General features: G+C 33.9%; 6 protein-coding genes across 12 annotated transcripts; 3 read left to right on the top strand and 3 right to left on the bottom strand.

The window, feature by feature from the left end:
* Positions 1–243: 243 nt before the first annotated feature.
* On the bottom strand, positions 244–3,602 carry iPLA2-VIA (calcium-independent phospholipase A2 VIA). Its single transcript, XM_033330532.2, has 3 exons — positions 3,382–3,602; positions 3,182–3,272; positions 244–3,106 (listed from the first exon to the last, which is right to left on the bottom strand). Exons 1-3 carry the CDS (start codon positions 3,600–3,602, stop codon positions 1,046–1,048), a joined length of 2,373 nt encoding a protein of 790 aa, XP_033186423.1. The 3' UTR covers positions 244–1,045.
* A 445-nt stretch (positions 3,603–4,047) lies between these two features.
* Cby (beta catenin antagonist chibby) lies at positions 4,048–5,109 on the top strand. The gene is made up of 3 exons (XM_033330553.2): positions 4,048–4,416; positions 4,485–4,600; positions 4,706–5,109. The coding sequence occupies exons 1-3, from the start codon at positions 4,233–4,235 to the stop codon at positions 4,793–4,795; spliced, it is 390 nt and encodes a 129-aa protein (XP_033186444.1). The 5' UTR covers positions 4,048–4,232; the 3' UTR covers positions 4,796–5,109.
* On the bottom strand, positions 4,758–9,297 carry Top3alpha (topoisomerase 3-alpha). 3 transcript variants are annotated; one of them, XM_076623011.1, is made up of 12 exons: positions 9,180–9,296; positions 8,883–9,047; positions 8,449–8,795; positions 8,258–8,376; positions 7,842–8,188; positions 7,480–7,768; positions 6,896–7,394; positions 6,469–6,808; positions 5,870–6,386; positions 5,567–5,792; positions 5,264–5,490; positions 4,758–5,188 (listed from the first exon to the last, which is right to left on the bottom strand). In XM_076623011.1, exons 2-12 carry the CDS (start codon positions 8,961–8,963, stop codon positions 5,148–5,150), a joined length of 3,033 nt encoding a protein of 1,010 aa, XP_076479126.1. In that variant the 5' UTR covers positions 8,964–9,047; positions 9,180–9,296; the 3' UTR covers positions 4,758–5,147. The 3 variants fall into 3 exon arrangements, with proteins under 3 accessions (XP_076479126.1, XP_076479127.1, XP_033186415.2); XM_076623012.1 differs by lacking the exon at positions 8,883–9,047 and having other exon boundaries at positions 9,180–9,297; XM_033330524.2 differs by having other exon boundaries at positions 8,883–9,272.
* A 156-nt stretch (positions 9,298–9,453) lies between these two features.
* Positions 9,454–14,391, top strand: MARCH6 (membrane-associated ring finger (C3HC4) 6). 2 transcript variants are annotated; one of them, XM_076623013.1, is made up of 6 exons: positions 9,454–9,627; positions 9,969–10,394; positions 10,488–11,264; positions 11,352–12,008; positions 12,106–12,559; positions 12,675–14,391. In XM_076623013.1, the coding sequence occupies exons 2-6, from the start codon at positions 10,014–10,016 to the stop codon at positions 13,394–13,396; spliced, it is 2,991 nt and encodes a 996-aa protein (XP_076479128.1). In that variant the 5' UTR covers positions 9,454–9,627; positions 9,969–10,013; the 3' UTR covers positions 13,397–14,391. The 2 variants fall into 2 exon arrangements, with proteins under 2 accessions (XP_076479128.1, XP_033186418.2); XM_033330527.2 differs by having other exon boundaries at positions 9,457–9,627; positions 9,969–10,400.
* LOC117155002 (DIS3-like exonuclease 2) lies at positions 14,381–18,239 on the bottom strand. Of its 4 annotated transcripts, none has more exons than XM_076623022.1 (8): positions 17,723–18,239; positions 16,873–17,143; positions 16,530–16,791; positions 15,854–16,371; positions 15,441–15,735; positions 15,172–15,365; positions 14,791–15,073; positions 14,381–14,692 (listed from the first exon to the last, which is right to left on the bottom strand). In XM_076623022.1, exons 2-8 carry the CDS (start codon positions 17,112–17,114, stop codon positions 14,588–14,590), a joined length of 1,899 nt encoding a protein of 632 aa, XP_076479137.1. In that variant the 5' UTR covers positions 17,115–17,143; positions 17,723–18,239; the 3' UTR covers positions 14,381–14,587. The 4 variants fall into 4 exon arrangements, with proteins under 4 accessions (XP_076479137.1, XP_076479136.1, XP_033186420.1 ...); XM_076623021.1 differs by lacking the exon at positions 17,723–18,239 and adding an exon at positions 17,243–17,711; XM_033330529.2 differs by lacking the exon at positions 17,723–18,239 and having other exon boundaries at positions 16,873–17,711.
* A 73-nt stretch (positions 18,240–18,312) lies between these two features.
* Gdh (glutamate dehydrogenase, mitochondrial) lies at positions 18,313–25,680 on the top strand. The gene is made up of 8 exons (XM_033330539.2): positions 18,313–19,025; positions 21,561–21,761; positions 22,499–22,732; positions 23,790–23,947; positions 24,056–24,211; positions 24,314–24,524; positions 24,617–24,771; positions 24,853–25,680. The coding sequence occupies exons 1-8, from the start codon at positions 18,596–18,598 to the stop codon at positions 24,967–24,969; spliced, it is 1,662 nt and encodes a 553-aa protein (XP_033186430.1). The 5' UTR covers positions 18,313–18,595; the 3' UTR covers positions 24,970–25,680.
* Positions 25,681–26,316: the final 636 nt, after the last annotated feature.

Here is a 26,316-nt window from a genome sequence, read left to right as displayed (position 1 = left end):
GATAACCATTATCAATGACGGAACCTTCCTTTCTTAAGAATAACAAAATTTTAATCATTTATAATAATGATTAGTCCTGACCAAACTCATTTAGAATAAAATACGAATTCTTATACCATAACTTTCTCAATTTCGGTTACAACAATCATGGTCCCTGGTTTTATTCGTTCGCGTAATTCTGCGCCCGAGATGAGCGTGCGCGCCAGTGTGTGGGCATCGATAGTTTGTTAGACCGCTTAGTACTGTCTTTTCTTTCTTTGCTATTTATTTTTTTGGCAACAATGCGATGAAATAAACAAATAAATAAACGAACAAATATCTTGTCAGCATCTAGTTTGATGAAGAAATACGAGTTGCCTATATGTACAGTATAATTCACTCTCTATTATTTATTAGTAGACTGCGAATATTTATACCGATTCAAATTTTTATAAATACAACGAAGCAGATTCTAAACAGAGATTCTTTCGCCTACTAAGTATCCTATTCTCGATATTTTTGCATCTTCAAATTTCACAAAAATGCATAAACATCCGCAGTCTATCATACACCACCATCATTTCTAAAACCGCCATCAATCCTACATTCACCTATCGAACACACGCGCTACTTTATGTTTTATACATATGTGTGTGTGTGTGTGTGTGTGTGTGTGTGTGTGTGTGTGTGCATGTGTGTGTGTGTGTAAATAAATTAAATCTAGAAATGAAAAGTCTGCATTGAAATAGAAAGCAGAAATAAATAATAAATTGTGCGCTACTTCGTCGATTACAAATATCACGGGCCGACTAGTAAGTTTGCTTCGATACAAAATTTCCTAAATAATTCTTAATCGTCGAAATCCTCAACAGCAATCGTATGTATGTACAAAACATTAACAAACAATCAAATAATATAAATAAGAAGGCAAAAAACGAAAGAAAGAGAAATGGAGGACGAAAGAGAGAGATACGTACTTTTGAGTGGGTGCAGTACAAGCATACGTACATGTTCGCAAAGAAATCAGCAACTCGTACATATTTGACTCTCACGAATCTGTACCGACTTAGAGGTCGCGATTTATCACAGCAGCTAATTCATTTATTTGATCCCTATTGGCATGCATAAACGCTTTAGCGCTCCATATCATTTCAGCCAAAATCTCGTCGCTTTTTTCATCCATGGCGATATCCTGGGATAGTTGAGGATTAAACCTGTAGTAAGGCACTCCGATCATGGAACACCAATTTCTGGCACGATCAACGATCCTTCCGTCGCTTGCTGTTGCTTGATCCACCAATAGTACCGCGAGGACCGATATTCCCATCGCAAACTTTGCGGTATCCCATAAACTATCGGGCCGAAATATGTCGATATCTTTCAATGGACTAGAAGGTATGAGACCAGTGCCAAGAGAAACGACCAGAGACAAGGGGACCGCATTCTCTCCGCATCCAGAAGCCTTTAAAGCGAGATTGTATTCGTGAATTTCAGTCATGGCATCCAAAGTCGGGTTATTCGCTATCAATCCACCATCCAGAAATTTTCCGAACGCTCGAAAATACGATGGAGCTGCCCCGGTTGCTCTCGCTGCGTGCCAAAGCAATTGTTCGCTCGATGACGAAGCGAGAGACATCGAGGTCTCTGGATGCTCGAGTAGCGTACTAGGTGCATCGTAATTACGAAACAAATAAAGGTCGACAGGCTTTCTATCAGCCAATACAGCAGTGATCATTATCTTGGGTTTCTTGATATCCGACATCACCGTATTAACACCTAGGCAATCTTTTAATACTTTCTCCAAACCGTCGCTGTTGTACGGGCGATTACCGACAAAAGCTTCCTCTTTCATGCGGAAATACAGTGCCTGACATTCTCGCAAGGACTTGCCAGCAGCTAGACCAAGAGTCAAGATTCCACCTGTAGAAGTGCCCGCGATCCAGTCGAAGCACTCTACGATAGGTTTCTGCAGGATCGACTCGATCTCCAATAACATTTGTACAAGAACCAAACCACGAATTCCTCCTCCATCTAGACAAAGAAGTCGACCACCTTTTATTTTCTGGTTTTCTTGCATAGCCATCTTGTCCATCCCAGAAACATGTAACATTTGATCCAACACTGTACGCGGTACAGCCCTTGGTGGTTGCTGCGGTGCGAGACCATTATAATTTTCGTTAAACTTGCAGCCTTTGTTACAATCTGACATTTCTGGTGGACAGCGTTTAGCGCCTACCGCATCTAGAATATACAAAATTTTCTGACCCTCGTTGTTATCGATATTCACACGATGCCGTGACGTTTCCGACTTCCAATTTTTTGCATCAATGTCTGCTCCGAAAGCGATCAGCGACTGCACTATTGCCACTGTACCATCGGAAACCGCTAAATGCAGCGGTGTATTGCCATCCTTGTCGACGATATTTACAGAACACATATGACTTAACAAAGCCACTACGCATGATAATCGTTTCCTCATTGCCATGATGTGCAACGCCGTACGGCCGTCGAAATTCAAGGCATCTATATCGCAATTACTTTCTATTAGAGCATTAATCACCTCCCTGCTCAGTGACCAATGCAATGGCGTACCGCCAAATTTCATGTCATCGGCATGAAGAACATTTGGTTTACTGTGCAAGAAATCTCCTACGTAACTAGGACTAGAAGGTTCACCTTCGGCAGCAGGAATGTTCACATCCGCTCCAATTAAAAGAAGAGCTTTAACGCATTCGGGCTTATTATTCAAACAAGCGACATGCATCGGTGTATGTCCATTACTGTTACGACTATTTAAACTGTTTGGAAGATCACCTCCAAGGGCTAAAATTATTTCTTTAGTAGATTTGGCTGCATAATGATAGACGGTATTTGCGCTATAATCCAGATGCTCCAATGAACTTTTAGCTTCGATCAACATTTGCACTGTACGCAGATTATTTGTTTGCACCGCGACTTGCAAAGGAGACACTCCTGTTTCTGTATCTCCACTGTTCAACTGACTATTTACATCAGCATGGGTAAAGGCGTTATAAAGAGCAAAATGAGCTGCCAAATGTGCCAGTGTCCATGTTGGATGTTCCATCAAAGTATCACATAATTTCTGAATCTTATTCACATTACACATCTGTATAAATAAATTACTGATAATCATGGTTTCTACACAGATTGCAAAAAATCATGAAATTTTGGAAATAATTACCTCGCGACAAATTTGAACAAGTACTGGAACCTTATCCTTATACACAATAAAATGTGTTGCGATATCTGCATTATCTTCTGATCTATATAAACTGAAACAATAAATTTTAATTATTTGAAATAATAAAAAATATATTAATAACTTTCATACTACATCACTTATAGTAGAAAAAAGAAAGCAACGTATATGAAGATATCTACCTATATGCTTGATGCAATGTTTCTGTACAAGGCCTATGAAGAACAATTTCATATTTTCTTTCATTTTCACCTGGACCATAAAGTACGATACCATCCTCGCGGCATTCAATATGTCGATTACTATAATTTTCAGGCTTGACTTCTTGAACTATGTTCGGCGGTATATCCTGAAATACGATATTCCGGAGAACGTTGCTAGCGATCGTTCCAAGCCAAGTCATGATGGATAATTTAGGTTATCAGTGAAAACTGTCACTACACCTTCTTAACTGACTATCAGTATAATCAAACGAATTAACAAGTTATATAAAATCGCAATGATCATTTCTCCGAAACCGTGATTATGACGTGTCGTCAACGCTGGGAAAAGCACGTAAAAAAATCCCCCGCAGTAGTCGATCTCACTCTGATCCAATAACGAGCATAAGCATGAAATGGTGTAAACGGCGTCAATGTAAACAAAAATTTTTGAAACACTGCTAACGTATCGCCTATAATACGTAATACCCTAATTGTATGTTACGAATACGAAAATTTGATGCAGATAGTGCAATCACGATTACCACAATACTCTGTTAGAGAAAATAGTATAATACTATAATTATCGCAACATATACATACATATTATTTGCTATCTTCTATGCTACATTTTCCTTTCGTTAATGAAGCTATGGTTATTAAGTTTTTAATACAATGTGCTTAGGAAAGTAAATTTTTTTAAGTTTGAAATGAAATAATAAGATAAAATCTGTTCTTTTTTTCAAGTCAGTTCATCAACATCAGGTTGATATTTAACCTTCGCATTTAGATATATCATTGTCACGGCACCATATCATTGGTACATATACGCAATGCCATTGTTTTCAAATAAATTCTCCCCCAAAAAGACCCCTACAAGAAAAGTAGGAGTTTTCTTAGCGAACAAAGATTTCAGTCCGAAACGTATAGAAAAAGAACTGGGACCTAATGTTGGTCCTATACATTTAAAATTAGGAGACCAAGAAACTGTCTTTGAATCTGGTTCGTGGATCCCAGGTAAATTCACAATGAAAAATATTTTTTAAGCGATCTGTTAATATGATACGGAACTTATATTGTTTCAGAATCTGGTAAAATCGGAAGCACGTACAAAGAAAATGAGAAATTAAAAAAGGAAGTAAAAAGATTGGAAGATGAAAACAACTTATTAAAGCTAAAATTTGAAGTACTTCTTGATATGGTTATTAATGCTTTGTTTCTTATCAAAATACATAATATTTAATACAGCATCTAACATCTTATTTTCATATAAAAATTACCATTTGTTTTATTTCATTTTTTACAGTTGACACAAACAACAGCAGAATATTATTCACAGAAGGAAGAACTAGATAGACTAAAACAGAAATTACCATACAAGAACAGAGATTCTTGATATAAAGAGCACATTATCATAATTCATCCTTTCTTTTACATATCGAATTAAACAAATGTGTTCATATAGCTATATGATGTATCTTGTATGATGTATTCAAAATCTTGTACTTAATTTATTATTAATTTATACATTTGTACATATATAGTATATATTCATATATATTCAACTATAATCTTGTACTTAATCACTCTACTCTTAATTTATATATATACATGTATATTTATGTTATTATATTCTAAAGCACATTGTATATTTTAGAAAGTGATCGTATGGAATACAAAAAGACAATTACATTTCTGTCATTATACTGAGTTTTTGTATTTGTACTGACACCATATACTCTTCTCTTTTAATCCATTGCATTCTCGGAACAAGTCCTTCTTGTATGCCCTAGGAATAAAATCATATACCATAACGTAAATAATACATTCCACATCAGAACATTATATACAATAGAACACAAACCTTCTGTACCGCAGATTCCACACTTTCTTTTACCAGTAGCAATGTGACGTCTTTTTGATAAATTTTTCTCTTCTCTAAATGTTCCTTTATTTTGTCCTCCAGACCCATTATATGTATTTCCACCGTTTTCATCCGCCCATTGAAAGAATTTGCAACATTCGTTTATACTCTTAGGGCATGAGTAAAAAGGACGTCCCTTATTTGGACCATCTTTCTGTACAATCCGCCTACAATCCGTATACAAATAATGATTTTTTCTAGATATTAAAAATGTCAAAAGAGTTTAGTTGCATATTTGCTTACTGTATTGCGTTTTGATTACAATGGCATTTAATGTCATTGTGTGATAACGTAAGATCATCTTGATAACTATTAACATGAACACTTGATCTAGTGCTTGTACTGGCAACGAACATCTGGTTTGAACTACTATTTGTATTATTTTGCATTTGCTGAGTATTGTCTTCTGATGCCCAAAGAAAAAAGTTACAACTATTTTGACGCTTCGCACATTTGTAAAATATCCTTCCTAAAATGTCGTGAAACAACGTTATAATAAGTCATATTTAATGAAAAATGCTTTATAAGTGTCTAAGGCGCTTGTACCATGATTTGGTCCTTCTTTCTTTACTGTTAATCGAATCGCGTTTTCATGGCAATTACACATAATAATAGCATCGTCATCGATGTTACCCCATGTTTTTTGTTCATTTCTAATTAACCTTTGATCATTATTTGAAGAATTGACATTATTAGCATCGATCCATGTATTATTCTTTGAAACATTTTGTCTTTTAACATTTCTTGATCTGCTTGTATAACGATCATCGTTCTCATTTCGCATGGACCCTATAGATGCGTTGCTTTCAGATAAACTCCTGTTTTCAGCGTTTGAAGATGGATGAGTTACAGTGTTCCCTATTGAAGATGAATTTGAGACAATAGTCCTGTTAAATGTACTGTGGTAACCAGACTCTTGACTTTTAATACATTCGTTCTTTATATTTAATGCTTCGTTAAACATAGGATCACAACCACCTATGCAAGTTGTATAATCAGTACCATAAATGGGGAAAACGTTTCTCAATAGTTTAAATTTTAATTTACGAATATTTCCTATACACTAAAAATAATAATTTCAATTATATAGATATCATAATATATCATATAATAATTATAAATATTGTGTAACATATAATGTTTACTTCTGAACAAACTTCATCCAAAACTTCGACATGTTCAATAATCTGAGGTAACCAGATTACATTATTACATGTTGGAAACGACATGCAACCAATGTACTTTCCCGTGCCTTGCTTTCTATCTTTAAGGATCATATCCGAGTTGCATTTCGGACACTTAAAGATAATTTTTTGAGGTGGATGACTAATTTCTACCTGTGTATTACTCGGTCGTTCATCGAGGTAATCGGCTAAAGCAATATCGATTAAATTAGCACGTTCTACCGTTAGTTTAAATAGATCACGATATTTCTTTAGTTGAATTTCCAAAACATCATTCGGACTTTTTTGTCCATCACATATCCTAGACGCAAATGTAAACAATTAAAATTCAATTGAAATATTCAGATGTTCTTTCTGTTGTTAAGAAGAAAATAAAAGATCGACGTACAATTTAAGATCCTTTTCGAGTTCAGCTCTTAAGTTTGGTTTTGACATTTCAAATCCCATGTTATCATAACCCATTACCAATCCAATCCCAAGTTTTCCAGGTATCAGATACTTTTCATTTATCAAACCCACGTAATGACGCGATTTTATTGTATCTATATGCTCTGCATGAGTAGCATCGGTACCAATACCGTACTTATCCATTAAACTGATCAAATCAGCTTCAGTCAACAATTGTGGGGGACTTGTTTTTTCCTCTACCATATCTATGCTGGTTGGTTGGAAAACTTGTCCTTCTTGATATATATGAATTTCTTTGTCATTCCATTTTTCATATATGTACACATTTAAATAATTCTTTTCAATAATTTGTAGACCATTAGCAGCAAATTTTTCACCAGCTATATCGATCTCTACCGTTGTTTCTTGGCCTACCGCATCACACGATAAACAAGCCAAAAAGTGTCGAACCACAAATTCATAAACTTTGGCTTCATTGCCTATCATTAAATAATTTATCATAAATTAACGGCAGAATATTTTTCGTTAACAAGTATTTATTAAGTGTTAAATTTGTGTGCATACCATTTAAACCATCAGTATATTTTATTGGATGTATTGGAGGATGTGCTTGATCGCTTTTCTTGCCTTGTCTAGGAGTCAATCCCTTTTCTAATAATTGCTGTGCAAAATTGCCCCATGCTGAATTGTTTACTTGTTGATTCACCAATGGAACTAAATTTAATTCTTTTGGAAATATATTTGTTTCTGTACGTGGGTAACTAATCAAACCTTGAGTATATAATTTTTCCGCAATTCTCATAGTGTCCTTCGCGCTTAAATGAAGTTTACGAGAGCCTTGCTTTTCCAGCTCCTAGATATATTTAACGTAATTAAATAAATTGCATTGTATCTTTTCTTACTGAAACTACTACTTTATTACTTACAATTGTGTCCAGTGGTAGTGGTCTCCACTTATTCTTAGGTTTACTTAATACTTTTTTAACAGTAGCCATAGGCTGTTCCAAACATATATCCAAAATTACTTCACAAGGCAATTTTTCAAATAGTGTTCCTCTTGCCCATCTAAATTCCACAGAAATATTATCACGGATATCCATTACTTTTATCTTCCAGTATGGTTCTGACTTAAATCGTTTTATGGCTAAAAATCTTTCAACTACAAATCCTAATGTAGGAAACTGACAGCTACCATAACTAATCAGCATATCAGCCAGAGTCCTGGGAAATACTTGTTTCAGTCTCAGTGTTTGAAATCTTGTAAATGCAGCACCTGCAATGTTGTTCCTCTTATATTTAAGTTCATAAGTATATGATGTTATTATGGATATTTTTTAAATACCTATTCTTAGATCCAATTCACTTCGTACATCAACAGCATCACTAATTGCTTTATCTGGCTCACATAAATTTTGAAGAGCTCTATTTACAGATGCTTGTGTAATCTCAGAAAATTTTGCTCTATTAAATAACATATATATATTATTACATGAAAGAAGATACAATTTCATGGATAACATATTTGATAAATACCTATATATACGAATATTAGGCTTAATTGCACGACAGACTTGAATAATTTCAAAACCTATATTCTCTCCTTCACGATCACAATCAGTCCAAATAATTAATACACCACATCTCTGTACTTCCCTTTCCAAAGTTTTTTTAATCTTAATAGAATTCTCTTCCGAACATTGCTTTATTACAGGTGCATCAAATAAACTTAATGGATGACAACCTTGCCATTTACGATATGCCCCAACAAACTCATAATTTAATAAATGACCAGATACAGAAGTCATGATCATTTCGCAATTTTGATTCCATAAATATGAGTTAAATTCATAAATTTTATTATATGTCGATAATCCTTCTCTCTAAAAATAATATAAAGCAAAAATATTATTCATGTAAAAATTTTGTACATTTGTCATATATTTCAATTAAAGTAACTTTTCAAATACCCGTTTAGAAGAGCCACGAGACAAATAGCCCGCGATACTTTTTGCGGCATCGTTCTTTTCCGCAACGTTGAGAACTTTCATAACCGTAAAAGAACTTTTAAATCTTATAAAAAACTGATAATATTGTTTTGATTCATATAAACTTAACTGTGCAGTATTAAATACCTTTGTAACAAACAACATCACGTAATATGTACAGTAGGTTTTTATTCCAATGGGGTTATAAATTATTGTATTTAATAACTTTACAAGATATCATCTTATTAAAATAAAAAATGTAGCTGTCATCTTATTTACCTATTTTTTAATAAAAATCGGCAAGTACAATAACTCATATATTTTTACATTCTTTCTTATTACATTCTTTCTTATTACATTAAATACAACACACAACAAAATTAACTTTCAATTGCCGCCCTTAACATTGTTTGACTACTTCAGCTGGTTAAGCAATGTATGAAACTTCTTCACTTAATAATTCCTATTGAAAAAAAATTGCGTACAACTCAATAGGTATCAGTCAAATTGAATGTCGTAATTTAATGAAATCTTTACGTATTGGAATGTGTAATTTGTAACAGATTAAAAATGATAGAATACACATCGTTTAGGAAGAACAGTGACATTTTTATTGCAAACGTTGCAAGTATGCCGATGCAAGAAGAAAAGAACTGGAAGTAGCAGTAGACATTTTCAATATTTTGCACAGTAATTTTGGATTTTGTGCATCTTTATCAGAGCATGAGTAAGTAAACGATGTTATTATGTAAGTAATATTATCCAGTTTATGAAATTAGATTAAATTTTTTAAAGTAAAACTTTTTATATGTTCAATATTAAATATTCCCAATGACACATTCCGCACTTTCGATGTAGTCTTTTATTTTTGCTCTGTCATTTTACCATTTATTGTTCTTTCTTAATGTTTCATATTTAATAATTCTACTACTTTTAACTCCTCTTGGTTGTATTTTAATAATTTAAATACATTTATGCATACGACCTTGTAACCATTATTATTACGTTATATAGGAAATATATATTCTGCATTTTTACTATACAATTTTTTGAACATTTTCCTTTCAGAAAATTGATCGTTGCTTTAGTCAGTTATTTTAAACAAAACCAAACATGACGGAGGACATGTCAGGAGCAGACATCTGCAGAGTTTGTAGATCTGAAGGTCTTGCAGATAGACCTCTCTTTCATCCCTGTATCTGTACAGGCAGTATTAAATGGATACATCAGGAATGTTTAGTACAATGGATGCGATATTCGCGTAAAGAATATTGTGAGCTTTGCGGATATCGCTTTTCTTTTACACCGATTTATAGCCCAGATATGCCACGTCGTTTACCGTTAAGAGATGTTATCGGGGGATTATTTTCCAACATTGTAACAGCAGTAAAATATTGGTTACATTATACCTTGGTTGCAATAGCATGGTTAGGAGTTGTTCCACTGACAGCTTGCCGAACTTACAGGGCATTATTCAGTGGTCCTCTAGACCTGGTTCGAGTAAATACTTTCTTATAACTTTAAAATATATCTAAATTTTTAATACTTTGTGTCAAAAAATGAAGTACCCATATCTTTTGTTCACAGATACTGACATTACCAATGGATATGTTATCTCCTGAAAATATATCATCAGATGTATTTCATGGATGCTTTGTGGTAACTTGTACTCTGTTTGCATTTATCGGTTTAGTATGGCTAAGAGAACAAATTTTACATGCTGGTGGTCCTGATTGGCTTGATCGAGATAATGTACAATTGCCCCCAGTCGACAATCCACCACCTAACTTAGAGATTCCCATGCAACAGTTTCAAGAGCAAAGAGCTCTTCAACAAGAAATTCAAGATAATAATAATGTACCACCCTTTGCTGATGAACCACCAATTTTACCAGAAAATTCAGACAATGATAATGTAGAAAATGTGGAAGGACATAGGGTAGAAGAAAATAATTTACCAAATAATCAAAGAATCAATGAAGTTGAAGGAATTGGTAGAGACGTTGAGCCACACGCTGCTCCCAGAAGCGCTGATCAACAAATAGAACAACCTGTCGAACCGCATGTAGTAGTACCTCGAAATGTAGAACCACTGGTTCCACCTAGGGATGCAGAACAACCTGTAGCACCTAGAGACGAATTGGGTATAGATGGTGAACAAGCAAACGCGAGAGTTGGGGAGGGGTGGAGGGATCAAGCCCAGGGTCAGGCTCAAGGAGAAGATGAGGAAGCAAACTGGAATCCATTAGAGTGGGATAGGCCCGCGGAGGAGTTAACTTGGGAGCGCCTTTTAGGCTTAGATGGATCCCTTGTTTTTCTTGGACACGTATTTTGGGTCGTTTCATTAAATACGCTATTTATTATGGTACGCTTTGCTTATATGTTTTAAATTGTAAATATAAGACGAAATAATCAATTTTTGTCATACAAAATGCAATGTTCTTATTTTCAGGTTTTCGCTTTTTATCCGTACTATGTCGGTAGTTTTGCAATAGCATTGCTAGATCTACAAGAATATGCAGCTGCTTCACACTTTGAAGGATTAGTAACTACATTATGTGGTTATTGTGTTACTGGAGTAGGGCTAGTGGTCCTTCATACATTAGCAGCACCTTTAGGTTTCCAACGTTCTCAACGATTATTGGGCTTATGTTACGTTATAGTAAAGGTTTCTTTACTTTCGGTCGTTGAGATAGGAGTACTTCCTCTAGTTTGTGGTTGGTGGTTAGACATTTGTTCATTAGCAATGTTCGACGCCACACTTCGAGACAGGGAATCTTCGTTTAAACTAGCCCCTGGTACTTCAATGTTCTTACATTGGTTGGTGGGAATGATTTATATATACTACTTTGCTTCATTCATTCTGTTATTACGAGAAGTCTTACGGCCAGGAGTACTTTGGTTCTTAAGAAATTTAAATGATCCCGACTTTTCTCCTATACAAGAAATGATACATCTTCCAATTTTAAGACATGTTAGAAGGCTCGTAGCATCTGCAGTGATATTTGGAACTGCTATTTTATTAATGCTATGGTTACCTGTGAAACTCTTAAGATGGGCATGGCCAGGATTTTTGCCATATACCGTGACTATTCAGAGCGAAGCTCAGGTAAGAAGTTAATTATTAGTTAAAAGAGAAAATTAAAAATTCCTCTTACTAACAATTGTGATGTATTACTTTATTTGTTTCTTTATATTTAAATTAGATCAGCGAATTGTCTTTAGAACTGCTATTGCTGCAAGTTATTCTTCCTGCATTATTGGAGCAATCTCATACACGTACATGGTTAAAAGCCCTAATAAGAGGGTGGTGTCGAGTGGTAGCCTGGATGTTAGATCTCCAATCGTATCTTTTAAGAGAACAAACTGAAGATCCAGGGCCGGCCGTAATTGAGGAACCGCAACATCCTGATTTAGGAGCGGCGCATCAAGCGCTGTTACAAAGAGGAGGACCAACAGGTTTCCAACCGTATATCAGACCACGCTGGTTTCCTGCTCGTCTAATTGGCCTTCTGTTTTGTGTTTGCGTTTCTCTTGTTATCGCTAGTTTAATTGCAATGATTCTTCCTGTTTGGCTTGGACGCAGAGTTATGGCATTGTGGATGGTCGGAGCTCCGGCTCCATCTCCTCCAGTATTACCACCTGCCTTAAGTGGGTCTGGTAAGTTCGCTTTTTAAAGTATGAAATGCTTATCCATCTTTCCTGTCGACATACTTGGATATCTACTTCCTCCCAAATTATCCTTCTGATTATAGCGTTGTTTTTAATATTTCAGATACCAACGAAGCCGCAGTTGCTTTATCTGGACGAGTACATGAATTATACACCATAGCTTGCGGAATGTACGTATGTTGGGCAGCAGCAAGAGGATTAGCCTTAGCATTTTCTTGGTTGCCTCGTGGTCGAAGAGCTCTTTTAGATAGAATAAAACATTGGGCGATCATAGGTGTTAAAGCATCAGTAGCATTTTTCTTACTTATTGGCCTAATACCGCTTTTGTTTGGTCTTCTTCTTGAACTAGTCGTTGTTGTACCATTGCGTGTACCGCTAGAACAAAATCCTATTTTGTTTATCTGGCAAGATTGGGCCCTAGGTGTATTGTACACAAAAATAGCGACCGCTATAATTATGATGGGACCGGATTGGAGAATTCGTCTTGCAATTGAACGAGCATACAACGATGGTATTAGGGAAATAGATTTGAAATTCATCGTTACAGAATTAGCAGCACCGGTAATATGTTGTTTCGGTCTTGCTTTAGCTGTTCCCTATGCTGTAGCTTACGGAATAGTCCCACTTTTAATCACGAATCTACAAACACAAATTCTAATTGCTAGACATTTGTATCCTTTCCTGTTATTAGTACACTTAATATGTATTGTTATTTACTTTCAAATTCGACAGTTCAAAAAGCTTTATGAACATATAAAAAATGATAAATATCTTGTTGGTCAGAGACTTGTAAATTATGAACATCAAAATAAGTCTCAATCGTAAAAACAGTAACAATCACATGCATTAACCTAATATATCTAGTATAAGTTTTCCTCGACGGCAACAAGAATTTAATAGAAGATTCTTTAATGTACATTCTCTATCACACTTGATCTAAAAAATGCAGATACTAACTTATATTAATTATACTTTAATTCTTAGTATTATAATTTATTAGCGTAAGCGATACGAAATAAATTAAAAAGACTGTTATTCAATGTGTCGCTTTCTTGTTTTAATGCGGATACTTACATTCTATTACACATTGTCGATACTTTTGATCTGAATTACAAAAATATATTGTTCAAAAACGGTAATGAATATTTTGCACGGTTAACGACTATATGTCATTTTGTAGAGTCCAAGATTCCCGTTATCCTTTTGTTACTGATCAAACCAACAACTTTTGAAATATACCATAAACTGTAATTTTTGACTTTAAAATATTCGATGTACAAAGCTCTATAACTCTTCAATAAATTCTAAGAAAATAAGTTTCAAAGTACATACTGCTATGAAAGTAAAGTTACATTTTAATTGAGAACTCGTTAGTGACAAAATAACACGATCATGCTCTATTGTAAAAAACTGATGTTTAAAACGATTAATTTGAATGAAAGTAAGAAATATTTATACTTTCTTAAAATAAAGAAAATCATATTTCCTGAGAAACTTGTCATTTTTCTTTCTTTTAGTTAATCATGCAAAAGTTATCATTTAATTGTGTAAATATAATTACATAAAAAAATAACAGAATACTAACAGATCTGAATTACTTCCACAATTATGTTTCTTTTCGTATGCAAATAAAATATATGCTTTGCACATGGTATACATGACTTTATGTACAGATATGAAGCTAAATATAAATAAGGGCTATTTATTTGTATATGTAATAATCGTTCAGCGATTAATGTAACTGTACGATTACAAGTATGTAAAAATGTTACCACAATGTACATTAATATGTAATTGAAATAAATAATGTTCTTGCGAAACGTCCGATATATTTTTTCTATCAATTAAAAATACATCTATCAGATGAAGAAATCATTAAATTAACATTTCACGTTCATATTAAAAATGTATAACATATAAATGTACAATAAAATAATGTACATATATATAAATATATAATATATATAAATATTTTTATAATGGTCGTCTTCAAATTTAATTTACAGCAAAATACCATTATATTTCTATTCCCTGAGTCGGTGGTAAAAGAGTGCCAATTAATTGAAAAGATTCTGGATGCTTTTCGACTCTCAAATGCAATAAAGTAAAAACATTTATTACCTGAAAAACGTCAGGTAAATTATATTGTTCATACTGTCGTATAAGCTGTTATTATACTTAGATAATATACACAACATTAATACACTTCTTTATATTACCTGAGTAATAGCAGGTTGTTTCCAAGAGATGTTTATCGTTGGAATGGAACATTCCGAAGAATATTCGACGAGTGCCAAATTTTCTAAGTGCGTGAAGGAAACCCTTAATTTTATACCAAATTGACACAATATAATATTTATCAAACTTTCGTGTACACTGAACACGATACCCATTGTAACAATAGGACCCTTTAAATCTATCAAATACGTAAAATACAATTCGTTACTTCGCTCTTGTGCCATTTTCGCATTATATTTCTTTATATTACAATTTGCCGCTATTCTGTCTTGGTAGAAACCATATAAAAATATTAAAAATATTTCATTTGTACATGTTACTAATGCTAATTAATTATTTCAGTCTTTTCCTAACTAACTTACGATTTGCAAAGACTTTTAGTCCATTCTTTAGGCATGTCTATATTTCTTAAAGTTGAATAAAGTAAACGATGTACAACACAATCGGAATATCGTCTAATTGGGGACGTAAAATGCGTATAAACCGATATGTTTAAAGCATAATGTCTCAATTCCTCCTCTGCTTCCACTGTAGACGAACATATGTAGGTAGCTCGCTAAGAATGTAGAGAGTGATTTCAATTTTTATACATGTATTAAGAAGTTCTTCAAAACTAAAAAAAAAATCATACAGTCATAGCTCTGGAACAAAGATTGTTGACAACCATCATCCTATATTTCATTATTATTCTTCTTTCATCGTCTTCAGTTTCTAATCCTTCTTCACAATGTTTCATACTAGCGTGCAAAGATCTAGACGATTTAATGTCTAAATGAATGCCAAATTTTTGCAGCATTTCTTGCGTCATACTTAAAATACGTTTTGAGGGCTCTCTATGGTTGCGTAATAGAGCAGTCTCCGGAATTACATTGTATAAGTGTGTAGCAACTGTCATATTAGCTAACAACATAAACTCTTCTATAAGTCTAAAATATAATGTATATGTATATACATATAAAAATACATATATGTATATGTATATACGTATATGTACATTTATATCATAATTTATGAATAGTACAACTTTAAAAATACTAAAAATACCTGTTACTATCTTGCTGTTCTTCTATATTGTACGATATTGGTAAACCCGTAATTCTATCAACCCTGACACATAATTTTGGTTGATCTATTAGTAGCGCACCATTTTGAAATCTTCTCTTACGCATTTGAATAGCTAAATTGTGTAAAATGTTTACTTTTATTGACAAATCATTAAGCTTGTAATTTCCATCTATATTTATAGAGTTATCTGGCCAATTATATTCTGGATTTTCAATCATTTTCTGAACATGCTGGTAAGACATTTGACAGCATGATCTTATTACAGTTTTAGCAAAACGATAATTAACAACTCTTGCATCTTGCGTCATTTCCCAAATAACAGAAAAAGCCAATTTATCTTGACCAGGTGACAAAGAACATACTTGACATAATTCTTTTGGTAACATGTGATATACGTTATCTGCCATATATATAGTTGTAGCTCGTTTTGAAACCTGAATATCCAATGGAGATAAGAATTCTACATAATGAGTAACATCTGATATATGCACACCAATCTAGAAAAAGAAGAATATATATATATATATATATATATATATATATATATGTATATGTATATGTATATATATATATATACACACATATACATATAAACAAATAGACAAACAAATGAAGTATACTCTCTGGAGATAACTCTACAGAACGGTGTAATTACTTCATAATTTCCATTTTCCAAAGGTTTGCAAGAGACTGAGTCATCTAAGTCAACAGCAGTATCAGGATCGATAGTAAATATGCATTCATCTTTCCAGTCCTCTCTGTCTTTAATATCATTTTCTGTTAAAGAATAGTCACTACTTGGAAGTTCCTTCGTTACATCTAGGCTATAAGGTGTAACATCTAAATCATATTCAAGTAATATTGCATTTGATTCTGCTTTTATATCGCCAATACTTCCAATTATTTTTTCAATTTGCCTGTATACCATGTAAGTGAGTATATTATTTCAACAATCATTGAAGCTTCTACTTGTTTAGATTTATAAATTTTGATCATACCCAACTGCAAACTTTGGCTTTCTCCAGTCAGTTATAACAACCAAATATAATATGTCTTTATAATTTTGACACACACCAAACCGTTGCAAGGATTTCTTACTTATCTTAACTAATGGTACACGGCGATCTCTGGGATAAAAAAGTTTACCATTTTCTTTGAAGTATCCAATTGTTCTTCTTGGATGTATTTTCTCTCGTATATAAACAACAACACCTGTTTTTTGATTGTATCCTTGATGCATTTTCCATTTTTCTGGCTGATTTATACGTGCTACAACAAAATCACCATCAAAAGCTCGATTTCTATCCCTTAAGCCAATAATTAATAGATCGCATTGATCATCAGAGAAAGATAAATAAGCATATTCACGATTCCAGGGATTGACACGTAACTGCCCTTCTATGTATTGTGTTTCATTGGAATTTTCATTTCTTAAAAGTTTGTCAATTTCTGTTTCAGGAATATATTGTGGAAATGTATCTTTTTCTTTTGGGACTTTAGCTTTCCGAGCTTTGATTTCTTCTTTATTTTCCCCTTCCTTTCCCTTTTCATTATCAATAAGCACTGGTTGTTCATTAAAAATTTCCCTCTTAGATATCTGTCTATTTTTGTTTTTATTAGCCTTGTGATAACATTTTTTAACTTTTCTAGGCTGATTTTGTGTAACAAGATCTGAAGAAACTGATCTTCCTGACATGATTCCTACTTTGAAAGTACTATTCACTTATACATATGCGAAAATTAATTACTGTCAATTTATCATACATAATTATTAATTTTTAACGTCACAAGTATTAAAAATATTATATTTCGATGGACTACGAATACATATGTTCATAAAGCACTTACGTATGAAAAGAACTATCAAATTTTGGTTGTATTTTAAAAATGTTAACAGGTCATATGTTTCTAAAAATAAGATTCCAACGATAAGAAAGCTGCATTATTTTTTTTAGATATTTAATATCTCTTATAACAACGGGCTATAAACTTAATAAAAATATAAATCCCGACTTAGAGTCGAAACAATAGTATCATCGTTCACTTGATGTTGAGTATTTGTCAGATTCGGTAGCATCTTAAAACGATACATATCTCGCATTTATACTGTTTGTGATTTAATTCTTCGGTTCTTTCCGCTTTTATTCATTTTAATTAATAACAAACTTATTCTATCATTATTTCCCCACGTTTTATCGCTATATTCTTGAAACTTTGAAATAAAGTATGTTTTACAAAATCCGGATTACCACTCATACAACGGACAACTATTAACAGCTATCTTAAATTAAAAAAATTCAACGTTCAATCGGTTATTCAAAAATATGGCAATAATGCCACAGAACCACATAGGGAGATTTATTTGTAAATGTTGGCAGAATTTTGTTCGTATCGAGTGAAATCATACAGAGAATCTCGGAGTTGGTAAGTGTTCGAAGCGATTGGACCAGTTGGCGTTGGCACGTAGGGTGGTGAGTGGTGAGATAGGTAGAGTGTTGCGAACGTGGTGGAAAGGTAAAATTGTTTCGATCGGTAGGAAAGGAACGCGATTACTGAGGTAGTCGGGTGAGAGACCGAGTTCTGTAAAGATCAAAAGTGAGGTAGAAGAAACGTGGAAGGGATAGAGAGAAAAAGAAAGGAACAAGAAAAGTTAGGACATACATTGTGTGAAAAGCGTTGTAAAAATCGATTTAATTACAACGGCGACGAAAAACATTGAAAATGTTTCACATAAGGAAACTAACAAGATCGTCGATTGCTTTGAAACAAGTACCGAGTAATGATGTTATTCATAACACGCTCATACGTATCGTACCGGCGTTCCAAGCACGCGGTTATGCCGATCATCAGATACCCGATCGACTAAAGGATATCCCCGACGATCTGAATCCAAAGTTTTTCGATATGGTCGAATACTTTTTTCATCGAGCTTGTCAGATCGTCGAAGACAAATTGGTCGAAGATATCGGTAAACGTTCCAGGATGAGCGTGGAAGAGAGAAAAAAGAAAGTGAAGGGTATCTTGATGCTAATGGAACAATGTGACCACATCCTCGAAACCTCCTTCCCATTGAGACGCGACTCGGGCGACTACGAAATGATTACTGGCTATCGCGCGCAACATTCAACTCATAGAACACCCTGCAAAGGAGGTAAATCGAGAGACGCTTTATTTTACATTTCGTTTACCATGCTTTCGATAACATTTATTTTTCATTGATATTTAACAACTGCGATCTTGATTACACCAGTTGTTGCTTACAGTTATTTCTTTTATTATTAAAAACATTTGAACAAATACAGAATTGTCACATCGTTTACACTCCCATACGTATGGGGGAAACGTAAACGAAGGAGAGAAGGAGAAAGAAAGAAAGCCTGATGGCTCATAGAATATGTAATTTTTCTCTCATGGCCGCTTAAATTTGATGTTAGCATTAATTACGTCATCAATAACGATACGTAACAGGCACGAGCAGTCTTAAACTGGATCAAATTCGCTAAAATTTCATTCTGTCGAATTTTTCGAATCTAAATCCAACATATATTTAAATTCAAAATTATCTTGTTTTGTTAACGTTTGTATATCTTTTGTTCGTGTCATAATTTTAGTTGAGTTTTGTGCTAGTTTCTAGTTACTTTTATGTATTCAATGTACAGTATACGACGAGACATTGGAAACGACAATTTACGGCTTCAGGAGTTAAATGACATGGTTTTAACCTCGATTTTAGTAAACAGATTATTGAAACCACCTTTGCTATATAATACATAGCATTAGCTTATTCGAAGAGAAACTCGTGTCATTCTGTTTTTATGTAACGAACAATTTATTTTATAAATGGAGTGGAAAATATATTTGTACATAGCCCGCATCGGAGAAATTGTAGTTTTGTGACGCACAAATAGATGATGAGGAACGATAATGTGCCAACGCTTTTCGTTCTCATAGCTTTTGCATTTCTTACTCACGAGGATTGTATTACATCAATGATTAAACGCGCTGATGCGTCGATTTACATATTAGTAATGCGATGCCTAGGATATGGCAATTAAAATCTCTTGTTAGTATATGCACTTACATATCAGATATACAGGGTGATTCAATAATCGTGGTACAGACGGTAAAGGGATGATTCTACGTGAAAAATAAGACAAAAACAAAAGAAGAAAAGGAAGAAAGAATATTCTCATACAGCGCTCTGTTTTCGATAAGATCAAATTTGAAAATTTATTTATGGGAACTTGGCTAATCGTCGAATGGTTAAAACGAGTAAAATCAGTAGGAAGTTATTCCGGAAGAGAATAACTTTGTATCAGAATAGTTTTCTTGACGACTGTATTTATCATCATTACTGACTCACCCTACAGAATTAATTAGATTTCTCGAACAGTTGTTTATCCGATTTGTTGAGAAAGATATTCGAATCACGCATATCGAAACATCTCCTTGATATAAATTTGTACTTGAGCTCGTGAGCGAAACGTAACAGCGTCTCATGAGGTAGATCTTTTTTGAGAGCCAAGCAAAGTGAACTCGACGATTCTCCGTTGACGAAGATCATCCTTCCCCTATATTCGTCACTGGTGGCCTTTTTAAAAATTAAGTCGTCTTTATCAGTTTTATCGTCTGCGTGGCATAATTAGGGTCGCAATCCTAATTACTTACATTTCGTTTCTTATTCACGTTATTATTATAAGAAACAGCAAATGTTTGTCTTCGAACGTAACTCATTGCTATTAGAAAATGCCGATACAACGTAACAATGCCAAGCTGTCTGGTGTTTTTCTTCGTCCCTGCCAAACATTAGCTAACTACCTTGATTCACTATTTGATTTAAGAATTTGGCACTAGCATGCCAGTGTCACGATGATGCTCGAAAGGTCAATGCTCTCATGGAAACAAATTGATGCAGCTTTCTTTTATTCGCACGAACCTGCTAATACAGCATACGTACTTATTAATTTTTCTTCGATTTTATATCATTTGCTTGGGTTTTAGGCGATAACATTGTGCTTATAGCACAATTCCAGCTGTTGTTTGAAAAATTCATTAGCGAGGTCGCATACAAATATGCGCATAACGGCTGGTAATCATTGTGTAGGCAGCTATATTCGCGTGTTGCGTAATGTATATGTACTAACCAATACATTAGATTTTGTGTAACATAAATAACATTAAAACAGCCTGCAGCAGTCTCGGTATAGAACGTATTTTATGGCATTTTAAAATCACCTTTATGCGGAGTACACAAAGACTTATGGGTGACTATATGTACACTGTCACTATCGTCAATCATAGCTATTAGAATACGTATTCGTTATATTTATTCAAAAACTCTAATTTTATTTTGTTTAGTACTTTACATTATTATATGATATAAGCATATAAATAAAACGAACGATTTAAAATAAAATAAATAGAAGATAAAGACAGTGGAAAATTTTCAATTCATATATATTGAATGTCAGCAGGATCATACTGCGCAATTGTACAGTAACGAAATTTTACTGGTCACAAGTTACAAGTATTAATAAATATCCTTACATAACATTAACAAATTTCGTAATGAAATTTCGAAGAAATGGAACGTTGCAAAGATATTTTGCAAATTATGAATTAATTGATTGTTCTATTTGATTTTAAAAGTATAAAATTCTAGAAAAGAAATAATTGTTTGTTACAGGTATTCGTTTCTCGATGGATGTCTCGCGGGACGAAGTAAAGGCTTTGTCGGCATTAATGACTTTCAAGTGTGCCTGTGTAGATGTTCCTTTCGGTGGAGCTAAAGCCGGTATTAAGATTAATCCTAAATTGTATTCGGAACACGAGCTCGAAAAAATTACAAGAAGGTTCACGCTGGAGCTCGCGAAGAAGGGATTTATTGGTGAGATACGTCAAAATATCGAAAAATGCCTTTGTTAAAATTTACATCGAAGTTGATTAGAGAACGGACGAACGAATTAAAGAAGCAAAAGATACGCGATTCTGTTGCATACTTGTATGCGCCATTATTAAATTTGTTTCGATCTAACTGTTTATTGGATTCGTTGTGATAAATTTTCTTCGGCATGTCAGCATAAAACGATCACGTTACATAAATGAATTTAAAACCAATACACGTAAAATTATTCTCTAATAACTGCTGATTGCTACGATCAGCTATAGATTAGCTATCGCTCAAAAATACATATATGGATACTTGCGTATTTTTTTCGATAGAATATTCTTTAATTTTTAAAATATTGTGATTTGCAAGTTGCCAAAAATGTAAACATTGTGGAGCAGTTTTATAATAATATCGAGAATAAATTAGCTAAATTATGTATTTAATTTCAATATATTATTGATCAATTTTTAAATAAACAATTCGAATTTCGTATTACGTGTATCTTATAAAAGATATTATCTTAATATTTAGTAACATTCGTAATTTTTACAATTCCATTTATTTTATTACCAAACCTTTTATATTATATAACAGAATTTATTGGATCTGGCAACTTGTAATTTGTAGCTCTTGTAAAATTTCGTTGATAATATTAGTTCAATTGAATAAGAAAGCCTTGCGAATACCCTATATTAGTTAAAATCGCATAAATATATTCTCGTTTGAATTTAAAGGGCCCGGTGTCGATGTTCCTGCTCCCGACATGGGAACTGGAGAACGTGAAATGTCCTGGATTGCAGACACATATGCCAAGACTATAGGTCATGTGGATATCAACGCTCACGCCTGTGTCACAGGGAAACCAATTAATCAGGGTGGAATACATGGACGTATTTCTGCGACAGGGCGTGGATTGTTCCATGGAATAGAAAATTTTATCAACGAAGCTAATTACATGAGCATGATCGGTACGAGGACATTTCCAATGTTATTTCCTTCTGTATTGGATGTCTATATGTCAACCATCTACAGTTAACACACTGACATTGGGTATTTTTTGAGTTAAGATATACTAACAGTTAATTAAAACAGTTGAAGCAGATAATTACGAGTGAGATACCTCGTTTCCCGTCGGTTAGTATAAAATGATATATATATATATATGTACATATCTCGTTTCTGGGCGTTATTGTGCTAACTGTTAATATATTCACCACTTTGAAATACACCTGGACCATTTCTGGAGTTATCTTTACTTTAATAATGGTTGCTGTAATATACTGTCCATTATCTTTTCCAACTTTTTAAATTTTTTGTTAAAATATCGTAATATCGGAAAATAAGGATAGAAATTTTTTCCCGATTACTTACAATTTATTAATATTAAACTGAATATACAGATATAAATTGGACAGAGAACGATATTTATTTAACGGAACTAAATGCAATACTCGTATCTATATCAAATAACTTTACAGTTATTTGATCACTCTCGTCACAACGAATCTAACTCTCTCTCTCTCTAACAACTCTATCAATTCTCACGACTCTACTCTTCGACAACTCGAAACCTCTAACGACTCTACTCTTCGACAACTCGAAACCTCTAACGACTCTACTCTTCAACGACTCAATTAGCTCTGACTCTCGCAACACACTCGCTTTTCGACTCGCATACTCTGACCTCTCGGTCATCCGCCCTTGAAACACGAAACCGTCCTTCTGCTCTAACCTTGTTTCTTGTTTTTCTCATATCTCTGTAAGAACTAGGTGACTTTAGTCACATAGGCGCTCTTAAATGTAAACAAACCACAGAAGGACGACGTACACGGTTTTTTCTATTTTCAACCGATCTCTAATTCAAATCTATTCTACGATATTACAATATAGTATAAAAGATAAAAATGCAATAATCGTGTCAGTAGTATTATTTATGTTATTACCTGGATACAGCATACTCGTCGGTAGCAATAAGTCTCTTAATTCACTGTCTTCTTTTCTCATTGACTAACTTTTTACCATTAGGCACCACACCTGGTTGGGGAGGAAAAACATTCATTATTCAAGGTTTCGGTAACGTCGGTTTACATTCAATGCGTTATTTGCATCGTGCAGGCGCCACTTGCATAGGAGTAATCGAGCACGATGGTTCTATCTATAATTCCGAAGGTATTGATCCTAAGGTGAGCAACTATTTGAAATTTAATATAAATTTTTCCAGCGTATGACGTAATAATTTCAACAAGATTATTCTACATTAATAAGATTACTTAACATAATTTATATTACAGCAACTAGAAGATTACCGTATAGAGAATGGTACTATTGTGGGCTTCCCTAATGCTAAACCGTACGAAGGTGAAAATCTTATGTACGAACCTTGTGATATATTTATACCTGCAGCTGTCGAGAAAGTTATTACTAAAGCTAATGCCGGTCTTATTCAGGTAAAGAATTTTCGTAACATTTGTTTTTTAACATTAAGTATATAAATACATATCGTTGTATGTTTTCAAACGTTCTTTAAACAATTGCTGCTTCTATTTTAGGCAAAAATTATAGCCGAAGCTGCCAATGGACCAACTACTCCAGCTGCCGATAAAATTTTAATCGACCGAAATATCTTAGTTATACCAGATTTGTATATCAATGCCGGCGGTGTCACCGTTTCCTTCTTCGAATGGTTAAAGAATTTAAATCACGTGTCTTATGGTCGTCTAACCTTTAAGTATGAAAGGGAATCAAATTATCACTTGTTAGGTATATATGATCACATGCATAGATGATAAAGATTTAATCTAGTTGGATCGCACATATTATTGTAAATTTCTAATTTTCATTAAAAATTTTAGAATCTGTACAAGAATCGTTAGAACGTAGATTCGGTCGTGTGGGCGGTCGAATTCCTGTTACACCCTCCGAAGCGTTTCAAAAACGTATTTCTGGTGCTTCTGAAAAAGATATTGTTCATTCTGGTTTGGACTACACTATGGAAAGATCAGCGAGGGTAATGAACTATTCTTTCTCTTTCGGTAAACAAATGGAAAATGTCTAGACATTGTTTAACTTTATTCTTATTGTATGACAGGCTATTATGAAAACAGCCATGAAGTTCAATCTTGGCTTGGACTTGAGGACAGCAGCTTACGTTAATTCAATCGAGAAGATATTTACCACTTACTCCGAAGCAGGTCTTGCGTTTTAAAGTATACTCTAAAGTATTTACCAATACAAAGGAAATCGCATAAATGGAACTATAAAAAGTTTCGAGCCAGTATTTTCAAGACTTTTTTCAACAATTGCTCCCAACCAGTACTGTCCAGTGTCTCTCAGTGATAAAGACCAAAGCTGTTAGTTGCAGTGGAAACATTTCGTGAATATCGTCGCACGTTAGATTCTCCCCGAACATGTAATAATAATTTGCCTAACGAATGCTCCGTTGCACGGATAAGTATACATAATGCCTGCGTCGATCGCGTCATTCGCGTCACTGTAACTATTATGCCTTAAATACGTTTATGTATGAGAAAGCGTACGAATCGAATAGTAGCGAATTCGATGTGCGAATACGGTCTGCCAAGTAGTCAATTCTGAACAAAGTACTTGCAACATGTTTTCCTTTGTAAGTCGACTCAACGAAATCAGCAGCCGAAATGAGACATCAGTGTGCATTTTTATACATCACTTTTGATCAGTGTATGATAATATGTAAGATTTGCACGTTAGTTGTCAAAGACAAACGAAATGATCGTTTTTAAATCTTAATTCCCTTGAGTACACAACATATTGCAGTGATGTATTTGCGAGAAACAGTTCACCGACGACTCGTGTCTACAATCAACGTAATATTCGCGATGTATCATACGGTAATATTGTTATATATTTCAAGAGTCAATAAACATATGCTCTTAATTAATACTTTTCTCATTGTTCTTTAATCCTCTTTCACTATACGTTAAGATAGAAACACATTACTACTGCGTCGCGTGAAATTGCACACTACTATTTTGCATATGATAGCACGTGACACCTTGTGTAGGATTGATATTTAGTAATATATCGTGTTAATAACGAAGTATAAAACCTCAAGCAGTCGTACTTCAGATTAGGAGAAAGATATAGAAAATCTTACAGTATTTCTGATTCATAGTAAAATGCGTAGATCAACTCGCGGAAACACGAAATAAACGCAGAGATATATATTTACAAGAATATAGCCATTTATAGCAGCCACCAATTATTAGAAATGAAGTCTCGGTGTAAGCTTCAAACGTGTCCTGTTACGTTACATAATTGTCTCATCGCAGTCCGCGTGCTCCCGTGCCGAGTATCGGTATGACCATCGCATTAATTCTTTCTCCTTTCCTCGGCACTTTAACTGATGAATGAGTTCTTAGAATTCACCAATTCGGATAAGCATCTAGATTAGGCCCGGATTGTCGATGCTAAAGTAGACATTACTAAAACATTCTAGTAAGTACCATATATACTTCAGGATGAATGACTAAAGCTACATTTTAATTGCTGCATGGTCTAATCGATCATGATATAA

This window comes from Bombus vancouverensis, chromosome 12 (assembly GCF_051014615.1).
Source record: "Bombus vancouverensis nearcticus chromosome 12, iyBomVanc1_principal, whole genome shotgun sequence".
In the NCBI taxonomy this organism is placed as follows: domain Eukaryota; kingdom Metazoa; phylum Arthropoda; class Insecta; order Hymenoptera; family Apidae; genus Bombus; species Bombus vancouverensis.
Note: the sequence above shows the minus strand (reverse complement) of the source record. Positions and strands in the feature narration are given on the sequence as shown.